Here is a 12,367-nt window from a genome sequence, read left to right as displayed (position 1 = left end):
TCCGTTTTCAAAGAAGTTTGACATGATCAAGCTAATGCTATGAACACTTTCAACAAGCCTTTTTCTTCTCCATACTCAGAAACATATAATCGACAATGGAGAAATCATCCCAACTTTAGTTGGAGAGATGATAATCGTGTTCATTTATCACAACCTCAAGGGCTTTCAAAATTTCCTTCTTTTCCACCACCACAATCAAAAACTCTTGAGGAAACATTGCAGTCTTTTATGCAAGGACAAGCAAATATTAATAATCAAACTTCACAAGCCATCAATGAAATCAAGAACACACTTTCTTCATTGACCTCTTCTTTATGTTCTCAAGAGAAAGGCAAATTTTCTGCTCAACCTCAACCAAATCCTTCTGGGCAATTTAAAGTAAATGCTTCTAGTTCTTCTGAAAGTCAACAAGGAAATGCCAACTCCATCACGACTCTTAGTAGTGGAAAAATTATTGACAAAACCATCCCTTCAAAAGAACTAAAATCGGGTGGGACTTCAAAGCAAGAAAATGACGTTTCCAAAAGTGAGAAAAAAATCATTTCTGAACCTATTGTTGAAAAATGTCCCATTACAGCTCCATTTCCTCAACGATTGCAACCAATTTCAAAACTCAACCATAATTCCGAAATTTTTGAACTTTTCAAACAAGTCAAAATTAACATACCATTATTGGATGCAATCAAACAAGTTCCTTCATATGCAAAATTTTTAAATGACTTGTGCACTGTCAAGAGGAAACTTAATGTTCAACAGAAAGCATTTTTGACAGAGAATGTGAGCTCAATCATTCAACAAAACACTCTACCTAAATTCAAAGATCCTGGTTGTCCAACAATTTCTTGTGTGATTGGGAATAATAGGATAGAGCATGCTTTGCTTGATCTTGGTGCTAGTGTTAATCTATTACCTTTTTCTGTATATGAGCAACTTGGTTTGGGAGAGCTTAAACCAACAGCAACAACACTTCAACTTGCTGATCCTTCAGTAAAAGTTCCAAGAGGGGTTATAGAAGATGTTCTAGTTCAAATTGATAAATTCTATTATCTTATTGATTTTATAGTTTTGGACACACATCCTGTTTTAAATTCAAATGCACGAATACTTGTCATTTTAGGACGTCCCTTTCTTGCTACTTCAAATGCGTTGATAAATTGTAGAAATGGTATCTTGAAACTCTCTTTTGGAAATATCACTATGGAAATGAATATTTTTAACATTTGCAAGCAACATGGAGATACAGATGATTTGCAGGAAGTAGATCTTATTGAACAACTTGTTGATGATCAGTTTATCGTTACATCTTCATCTGATGCGCTAGAATTTTAATTCAATGATAATTCTAAAAATTCGCATATGATTTCCAGTGTTCAAGAGCCAAAGCTCGATTTGAAACCATTTTTTGAGAATTTCTCTAGATTGGAAGGTCTGTTGCTATAAATGATTCTAAAGATTGATATCCTTTTCTCTTTCTTTTATTTTTGTGTGTTTCTTTTTAGTTTTATAATGTTGTGTGTTTGTTTTAGGTGTATTTCTTTTATTGTTGTTTTTTTTTTCACTAATGAAATTGAAGGATCATTTAGGCCAAGTTTATGCAGACTTTCTAGGTAAAGCTTAAAACCTATCCCTTTGTGTCAAAATTTTACTCCTTACTGTCCTTCACATAGTTTGCACGTTTAATCTTTACATTGAGGACAATGTTTCATTTAGGTTGGAGGAAAGGAATCAAAATGTTCAAAAAATAAAAAAGTTCTTACCGACCGATGATAATATTTGAAATTGTTTTTATATTATTGTGACTAGGGGATGCTGCTTTGATTTAGTTTGAGCTTGTTCATGTTAGATTGATCTACGTTGAGCACAATAATCGTGAAAATCACATATTATTTAGATTGGATCAATGGATAGAATATGTAGAATTGACAAAAAATTCCAACTAAACCAATTCTAGGATAGTTTGGGGTGGTTGAGCTGTTATGGGGAAACATTGAGATAGACGTGGATTCCATGTGTGTTAAATTTTGTGTGGATTGCTTAAGACCAATGAGATGATAATTAGGTGAAAATCTTAAGTTAAAGATTGGTTTTCGAGAATAAGTGTTTAATGAGGGGCATTACACTAATCATTATATAGAAGGGAAAAATCTGCCATGTTGTGAAGCTACCCTAAAAGAGCCCAATGAGGACAATTATATATATATAAAGAGACCAGGCTAGTGCATGAAACAGAATACACACGGTAAACTTTGGAAAAAGCAGGTGCATGAAACAGAAGACGCACTACATGCCTTGATTAAGTCCCAAACACTTATTTTAGGGAATTAGACCTTTGATAAGGGATTAGTAGCTTAGTTGATTCTTGGAGGTTGAGTTAGTTAAAATTAAGGAGAATCCTCATTTATTGATGTGTTGAGCTACAATTAGTAAAATCTAACCAAACTAGAGAGGGTGAGTAATATTATTTAAATTTAACCATAAATCACACCTTGGGAAAATAGTTACAAAATCAAGTTTGGGGGTGTGCATCCAACGAGAGAAGAGAGAAATAGTTGACCATTGAGGGTCCGGATGAGTCCAATTTAAAAAAGTATGTGATTTAATTGATTAAGCACACACACACGTTGGTCGAGCATTAGACAAGTTAGACTATATTTTGGTAGCAAACCTTAGAAGAATTTTGATAAGCAATTTCAAATCCTAAGGCAAATGCGATAAGCTATTTTATTTGAACTATTTTTGAATTTTTATTGCTAGAGACAAGCAATATCGTGGTTGGGGAGTGTGATTAGTGTCTAAAAGTGCTTCAAAGATATATCATTTACAAAGCATTTTACATTCACTTTGTTTAAAAATACTAATGTTAGTCTCTAATTTTAATTCTCTCGTCGTAAATTCAATTTCCATAAATACATGGTTAAAAATGCAATTAATCGAAATATGTATTTACATACATGTCGGCATGAGTATTATACATTTGAAAGAGTATCTATTTGATGTATTTAGAACAAGTGGAACAAGTGGACGAAAATAATGTTGAAAAGTCAAGAATAGTGACTATCTCAAGCAAGAAGCAGCTGTTGGTAAAATGATCATAACATGAGCTTTAGACATTGAACCAAGGTGATTCAAGTTGGGTTGGAATGATAAGGCATGTTTCTACAACTTTCATGTTTTGCAAGAAGTCAAATTCGTATTACAAGGTAGCCAAACTTACCATGCAAAGTCCAGCTTGTTACTTGCCGGATACAGCTTGTCTACCTGTGAAGCAGTACTCATTTTTTTTGTCATATCTGAAGTTATATAGATCCAATGAACCTGATATTTAGACCAATGGAAATATAACTTGAGTGGAAATAATTTATCTGTTGATCATAAGTCCAAATTCACTGCACAATGTATCTGAAAATTGGCATCAAGTTGCATGTTCCAGCTGTCTTGAAGCTGGACAGAAACAAGTTGCATTGCATACTTGCATTTTGGATGTTCCTTTGCCTATAAAAGGGGACCTTGGCCACGATTTTGAGAGAATCAATCCTCTCCATCATATTCTAGTTTCCTTCATTTTCTTTGTAACATTTCATTATCTATTTCTAAACCATTAGCTAGAGCTAGGGGTGAAACTTTGGTGAATGCATAGTATTGTCTTTAATATTTCGTTTTGTTCTTCAATGTTCATCTTCTTACTTGGTTGAAGTATATGTTCTACAAATGGTTTTGGTTTCTTAAAGACTTTGATTTATTGTTGACAATCTTGGCACAATAAATGCTTAGATAATATCTACATTCCAATAACTTATTTTGACATATTCTCTCAAACAATTATCAAGATCTATCTTTTCATATATTTGTGATTAATGTTTTATCTTCCATATGAGATGACTCCTTAGTTGATTTTCATATGAGTTAAATTAACGATCAAGGGCAATTTCTACTCATTTATCCGAAGTGAATCCCCGATGCTCTAGTGTTCGCTTTCACCGTATTTCCGCCAATCGTTCACTACTCATAGACTAGTTTATTTCCTTCCAATTCCCTGTGGTTCGACCTCGAACTTCTGAGATTTACTACTTGCGACAACCTGCACTTGGGTTTGCAACCTTAAAGTTGTAGCAGATGTATGACGGATTTTGGTAGTTTGAATTCTTGTAGAAGAATAGGTGCTTGCATACATGGAATACTTGGATCGTCGACGTTCGAAGAAATTGGCATAACTGTCGTATATGGGGTCCGTTTTGGGCCCATAACCCCCCACATTTTGAAAAGCTCACGACAATTCTAAATGAACTCGTACCTTCACCATGCCATGTGATGGATTTTAGCAGTTTGAAATCATATAGAAGAGTAGGAGCTTGTGTACATGGAACGCTTGGATTGTCGACGTTCGATAAAATTGGCAGTTTGAATTCATTTGGAAGAACAGGCGGTTACGTACATAGAATGCTTGGATGGTCGACGTTCGAAGAAATTGGCATAACTTTCACATACGTTGTCCATTTTGGGCCCATAACCCCCCCAAATTTTGAAAAGCTCATGACGATTCTGACTGAACTCATAGCTTCATCGTGACGTCTGATGGATTTTGGCAGTTTGAATTCATGTAGAAGAATAGGCGCTTGCATAAATGGAATGCTTGGATTGTCGACATTCGAAGAAATTGGCATAACTTTCGCATACGGTGTCCATTTTGGGCCCATAACCCCCCACATTTTGAAAAGCTCATGACGATTCTAAATGATATCCTAGCTTCACCACGATGTATGATAGGTTTTAGCAGTTTGAATTCGTGTAGAAGAATAGGCGCTTGTGTACATGGAATGCTTGGATTGTCGATTTTCGAAGAAATTGGCATAACTTTCGCATATGATATCCGTTTTGGGCCCATAACACCATTTTGGAAAGCTCACCATGATTTTGAATGAACTCAAAGCTTCACCATGATGTATGATAGATTTTAGCATTTTGAATTCGTTAAAGAACAGGCGCTTGTGTACATGGAACTCTTGGATTGTCAACGTTCGAAGAAATTGGCATAACTTTCGCATATGGTGTCCATTTTGGGCTCATAACCTTCCACAATTCAAAAACCTCATGATGATTCTGAATGAACTCGCAGCTTTACCATGACCTATGATGGATTTTAGCAGTTTGAATTCGTGTGGAAGAACGAGTACTTGCGCACATGCAACACTTAGATTGTCGACGTTCGAAGAAATTGGCATAACTTTCTCATATGATGTCCATTTTGAACCCATAACCCCCCACATTTTGAAAATCTCACGTCCATTTTGAGCCCATAACTTTCTCATACGCTTGGATTGTCGACGTTCGAAGAAATTGGCATAACTTACGCATATGGTGTCTGTTTTGGGCCCATAAACCCATTTCGAAAAGCTCACAACGATTCTGAATGAACTCGAGTTTGCCATAATCTATGATTTTTTTGGCAATTTGAATTCATGTGGAAGAATGGGCACTTGCTTATATAGAACGCATAGATTGTCGACGTTCAAAGAAATTGGCATAACTTTCGCATACGGTGTCTATTTTGGGCCCATAACCCCATTTCGGAAGCCCCACGACAATTCTGAATAAATAAACAACTTCGCCATGATGTATGATGGATTTTGATAGTTTCAATTAGTGTGGAAGAATAGGCGCTTGCGAACATAAAACGCTTGGATTGTCGACGTTCGAAGAAATTGGCATAAATTTCGTATACAGTGTCCATTTTAGGCCCATAACCACCACATTTTGGAAAGCTCACAAAGATTTGGAATGGACTTACAGCTTCATTGTGACCTCTGATGGATTTCAGCAGTTTGAATTCGTGTGGAAGAACAAGCGCTTGCGTACATGGAACTCTTGGATTGTCAACGTTCGAAGAAATTGGCATAACATTTGCATACGGTGTCTATTTTAGGCCCATAACCCCATTTTAAAAAGCTCACAAACATTCTGAATGAACAAATGGCTTTCCCATGATGTATGATTGATTTTAGCAATTTGAATTCGTGTGGAAGAATAGGAGCTTGCGTACATGAAATGCTTGGATTGTGGACGTTCAAATAAATTGGCATAATTTTCGCATACAGTGTCCGTTTTGGGCCCATAACCCCATTTCAAAAATCTAACGATGATTTTAAATGAAATCATAGCTTTCCTATGATGTAGAATGAATTCTAGCATTTTGAATTCGTGTGGAGTAATAGACACTTACGTACATGGAACACTTGGATTGTCAGCATTCGAAGAAATTAGCATAACTTCGTATACGGTGTTCGTTTTGGGCCCATAACCCCATTTTGGAAAGCTCACAACGATTCTCAATGAACAAATAGCTTCGCCATGACGAATGATGGATTTATGAAGTTTGAATTCGTGTGGAAGAACAGGAGGTTGCGTACATGGAATGCTTGGATTGTCGATGTTCGAAGAAATTGGCATAACTTTTGCATACGGTGTCCATTTTGGGCCCATAACCCCCCACATTTCATAAAGCTCACGACAAATTTGAATGACTCATAGGTTCTCTAAGACGTATGATGGATTTTGGCAATTTGAATTCATGAAGAAAAATAGGCACATGCGCACATGGAACGCTTGGATTGTTGACGTTTGAAGAAATTGACATAATTTTCGCATACGATGTCCATTTTGGGCCCATAACGCCCCAATTTTTGAAAAGGTCATGACGATTCTGACTGAACTCTTAGCTTCATCGTGATGTGTGATGGATTTTGGCAGTTTGAATTTGTATAGAAGAATAGGCACTTGCATACGTGGAATGCTTGGATTGTCGACATTCGAAAAAATTGGTATAAATTTTGCATACAGTGTCCATTTTGGACCCATAGCCCCCCACATTTCGAAAAGCTCATGATGATTCTGAATGAACTCCTAGCTTCACCACGATGTATGATGAAATTTGGCAGTTTGAATTCATGTAGAAGAACAGGAGCATATGTACATGGAACGTTTGGATTGTCGACATTCGAAGAAATTGGTATAACTTTCGCATGTGGTGTCTGTTTTGGGCCCATAACACTATTTCGAAAAGGTCACGAAGATTTTGAATGAACGGAAAGCTTCGCCATGGTGTATGATAGATTTTAGCAGTTTGAATTTGTGTGAAAGAATAGTTTCTTGCGTACATGGAATGTTTGGATTGTCGACGTTCGAAGAAATTAGCATAACTTTCGTATACGGTGTCCATTTTGGGCCCATAACCCCCCACATTTCGGAAAGCTCATGACAATTCTGAATGAATTCACAGCTTCTTCGTGACGTATGATTGATTTTAGCAGTTTGAATTCGTGTGAAAGACACATGCGCTTGCGTACATGAAACTCTTGGATTGTTAACGTTCGAAGAAATTGGCATAATTTTCGCATACGGTGTTCATTTTGGACCCATAACCTCCCACATTTTGAAAAGCTCGTGATGATTCTGAATGAACTCGCAGCTTTGCTATGACGTATGATGGATTTTGGCGGTTTGAATTCATGTGGAAGAACGGGTGCTTGCATACATGGAATGCTTGGATTGTCGACGTTCGAAGAAATTTGCATAACTTTCTCATATGGTATCCATTTTGGGCCCATAATCCCCCACATTTAGAAAATCTCACGTCCATTTTGGGCCCATAACTTTCTCGTACGCTTGGATTGTCGACGTTCAAAGAAATTTGCATAACTTTTGCATATGCTGTCTGTTTTGGGCCCATAAACCCATTTCGAAAAGCTCACGACAATTCTGAATGAAAAAATGGCTTTGCCATGACGTATGATGGATTTTGGCAGTTTGAATTTGTGTGGAAGAATAGGAGCTTGCGTACATGGAACGCTTGGATTGTCAACGTTCGAAGAAATCGACATAACTTTCAGATACACTGTCCGTTTTTGGCCCATAACCCTATCTTGGAAAGCTAACGATGATTTTGAATGAAATCATAGCTTTCCTATGATGTATGATGGATTCTAGCAGTTTGAATTCATGTGAAAAAATAGACGCTTGCGTACATGGAACGCTTGGATTGTCGGCATTCGAAGAAATTGGAATAACTTTGCATACGATGTTCATTTTGGGCCCATAACCCCATTTTGGAAAGCTCACGATGATTCTAAATGAACAAATAGCTTCGCCAAGATGTATGATTTATTTGGCAGTTTGAATTCGTGTGGAAGAACAAGAGGTTGCATACATGGAACACTTGGATTGTCAATGTTCGAAGAAATTGGTATAACTTTTACATAAAGTGTCCGTTTTGGGCCCATAACCTCATTTTGGAAAGCTCACGACGATTTTGAATGAACTTAAAGCTTTGTTGTGACATATGATAGATTTTGACAATTTGAATTCGTGTGGAAGAACGGGTACTCGCGTAGATGGAACGCTTGGATGTTAACGTTCGAGGGAATCGACATGACTTTCTTATACGGTGTTCATTTTGGACACATAACCCCCCACATTTCAAAAAGCTAAAGATGATTCTAAATGAACTTATAGAATTGTCGAGATATATGATGGATATTAGTAGTTTGAATTCATGTGGAAGAATGGGCACTTGCGTACATGGAACACTTGGTTTGTTGACATTCGAAGAAATTGGCATAACTTTGGCAAACAGTGTCTATTTTGGGCCCATAATTCTGTTTCAGAAAGATCACGACAATTCTGAATGAATGAGTAACTTTGCCATGATGTTTGATGGATTTTCCCAGTTTCAATTTGTGTGGAAGAATAGCCTCTTGCACGCATGGTACGCTTGGATTGTTGACGTTCGAAGAAATTGGCAAAACTTTCACATGCGGTGTCCGTTTTGGGACCATAACCCCATTTTGAAAATCTCACGATGATTCTAAATTAACAAATAGCTTTGCCATGATGTATGATGGATTATGGTAGCTTTAATTCGTGTGGAAGAATAGGAGCTTGCATACATGGAACGCTTGGATTGCCGACGTTGGAAGAAATCGGCATAACTTTCGCATACGATGTTCGTTTTGGGCCCATAACCCCATTTCGAAAAGCTCATGATGATTTTGAATGAATTCAAAGCTTTGCCACGATGTATGATGGATTTTGATAGTTTGAATTCGTGTGGAAGAACGAGCGCTTGCGTAGATGGAACGCTTGAATTATCAACGTTCGAAGAAATTTGCATAACTTCCTCATACGGTGTCCATTTTGGGCCCACAACCCCCCAAATTTTGAAAAGCTCACGATGATTCTGCATGAACTCGTAGCTTTACTATGATGTATGATGAATTTGGCAGTTTGAATTCGTGGGGAAGAATAGGTGCTTACGTACGTGGAATGCTTGGATCGTCGACGTTCGAAGAAATTGGGATAACTTTCACATACGATGTCCGTTTTGGGCCCACAATCCCATTTCCAAAAGTTCACGATGATTTTGAAAGAACTCATAGCTTAACCATGACGTATGATGGAATTTGATAGTTTGAATTCGGGTAGAAGAATAGGCACTTGTGTACATGGAACACTTGGATTGTCGACATTTGAAGAAATTGGCATAACTTTCGCATATGGTGTCCATTTTGGGCCCATAACCTCCCACATTTCGAAAAGTATGCAACGATTTTGAATGAACTCCCAGCTTCGCTATGACGTACAATGGATTTTGATAGTTTGAATTCATTTGGAAGAACAGGCGCTTGCGTACGTGGAACGCTTGGATTGTCGACGTTCGAAGAAATTGGCATAACTTTAGTATACGGTGTCCGTTTTGGACCCATAACCCCATTCGGGAAAGTCATGACGATTCTAAATGGACTTACAACTTTGCCTTGACATATAATGGATTTTAGCACTTTGAATTCGTGTGGAAGAGTAGAGGCTTGCGTACATGGAACGCTTGGATTGTCGACATTCAAAGAAATTAGCATAACTTTCACAAACGGTGTCCGTTTTGAGCCCATTACCCCATTTTGAAAAGGTCACGATGATTTTAATTGAACTCATAGCTTTCTCATGACGTATGACAGATTTTGGCAATTTGAATTCATTTGGAAGAACCAATGCCTAAGTACATGGAATGCATGGATTGTCGACATTCGAAGAAATTGGCGTTACTTTCACATACGATGTCCATTTTGGGCCCATAACCCCCCACATTTCGGAAAGGTCGTGGAGATTCTGAATGAACTCATAGCTTTGCCATGACGTATGATGAATTTTGACAGTTTGAATTCTTGTGGCAGAAAAGGTGCTTGCGTGCATGGAATGCTTGGATTGTCGACGTTCGAAGAAATTGGTATAACTTTCGCATACGGTGTCCATTTTGGGACCATAACCCCCACATTTCAGATATCTCACGATGCTCTTGAATGAACTCACAGCTTTACCGTAACGTATGATGGATCTTGGCTGCTTGAATTCAAGTGGAAGAAAAGGCGCTTGCGTACATGGAATGCTTGGATTATCGATGTTCGAAGAAATTAGCATAACTTCCACATACGTTGTTCATTTTGTGCCCATAACCCCCCACATTTCGGGAAGCTCAATATTATTTTGAATGAACTCATAGCTTTGCCATGACATATGATGAATTTTGGCAGTTTGAATGAAGAACAGGAGCTTGCGTACATGGAACGCTTGGATTGTCGACGTTCGAAGAAAGTGGCATAACTTTCGCATACAGTGTTTGTTTTGGGCCCACAACCCCATTTCAGAAAGCTCACGATGATCCTGAATGAACTGATAGCTTTCAATGATGTGTGATGGATTTTGGCAGTTTGAATTCATGTGGAAGAACAGACTTTTGCGCACATGGAACGCTTGGATTGTCGACGTTTAAAGAAATTGGCATAACTTTCGCATATGGTGTCCGTTTCAAGCCCATAAACCCATTTCGGAAAGCTCATGATGATTCTAAATGAACTCATAGCTTTGCCATGATGTTTGATGGATTTTGACAATTTGAATTCGTGTGGAAAAATGGATGCTTGCGTACATGGAACGCTTGGATTGTCGACGTTCAAAGAAATTAGGATAACTTTCGTATACAGTGTCTATTTTGGGCCCACAACCCCATTTCAGAAAGCTCACGATTATCCTGAATGAACTGATAGCTTCCAATGATGTGTGATGGATTTTGGCAGTTTGAATTCATGTGGAAAAACGGATTTTTGCGCACATGGAACGCATGGATTGTCGACGTTTGAAGAAATTGGCATAACTTTAGCATATGGTGTCCATTTTGAGCCCATAAACCCATTTCGAAAAGCTCATGACGATTCTAAATGAACTCATAGCTTTGCCATGATGTCTGATGGATTTTGACAGTTTGAATTCATGTGGAAAAATGGGTGCTTGCATACATGGAATGCTTGAATTGTCGACGTTCGAAGAAATTGGCATAACTTTCTTATACGGTGTCCATTTTGGGCCAATAACCCTCCACATTTTGAAAAGGTCACATCCATTTTGGGCCCATAACTTTCTCATACGCTTAGATTGTCGACGTTCGAAGAAATTGGCATAACTTTCGCATATGATGTCCGTTTTGGTCCCATAAACCCATTTCGGAAAGCTCACAACAATTCCGAATGAACTCATAGTGTTTCGTAACGTATATTTTTTTTTGAAAATTTGAATTTGTGTGGAAGAACAGGCACTTGCTAACATAGAACGCTTGGTTCGTCGACGTTCAAAGAAATTGGCATAACATTCGCATACGGTATCCGTTCTTGGCCCATAAAACCATTTCAGAAAGGTCATGATAATTCTGAATGAACTCATAGCGTTCCATGATGTGTAATAGATTTTAGCAGTTCAAATTCATGTGGAAGAACAGACGCTTGCGTACATTGAACGCTTTGATTGTCGACGTTCGAAGAAATTGGCATAACTTTCGCAAATGGTTCAGGCCCACAAACCCATTTCAAAAAGCTCACAACGATTCTAAATGAACTCATGCTTTGCCTTGATATATGATGGATTTTAACAGTTTGAAATCGTGTGGAAGAATGGATGCTTGAGTACACGGAACGCTTGGATTGTCGACATTTGAAGAAATTGGCATAACTTTCTCATTCGGTGTCCATTTTGGGCCTATGACCCCCCCTCATTTCAGATAGCTCATGTCCATTTTGGGCCCATAACTTTCTCATATGCTTGGATTGTCGACGTTCGAAGAAATTGGCATAACTTTCGCATATGGTGTCCGTTTTAGGCCCATAAACCCATTTCGAAAAGGTCACGATGATCCTGAATGAACTCGTAGTTTGTCATGATGTATGATGTTTTTTGGTAGTTTGAATTCATGTGGAAGAATGGGCACTTACTTACATAGAATGCTTCGATTGTCGACATTCAAAGAAATTGGCATAACTTTCGCATATGGTGT

The 12,367-nt window shown here is 37.9% G+C and overlaps 1 protein-coding gene across 1 annotated transcript; it reads left to right on the top strand.

The window, feature by feature from the left end:
- The first annotated feature begins 39 nt into the window (after window positions 1-39).
- On the top strand, window positions 40-1,329 carry LOC111378028. Its single transcript, XM_023001192.1, has one exon. It carries the CDS (start codon window positions 40-42, stop codon window positions 1,327-1,329), a length of 1,290 nt encoding a protein of 429 aa, XP_022856960.1.
- The last annotated feature ends 11,038 nt before the right edge of the window (window positions 1,330-12,367 follow it).

This window comes from Olea europaea, unplaced genomic scaffold (genome assembly GCF_002742605.1).
Source record: "Olea europaea var. sylvestris unplaced genomic scaffold, O_europaea_v1 scaffold176, whole genome shotgun sequence".
Lineage (NCBI taxonomy): Eukaryota > Viridiplantae > Streptophyta > Magnoliopsida > Lamiales > Oleaceae > Olea > Olea europaea.
Note: the sequence above shows the minus strand (reverse complement) of the source record. Positions and strands in the feature narration are given on the sequence as shown.

Excerpts from the sequence above, each read along its gene's own strand:
- LOC111378028 (XM_023001192.1), top strand. The coding sequence starts at position 40 with ATGAACACTTTCAACAAGCCTTTTTCTTCTCCATACTCAGAAACATAT.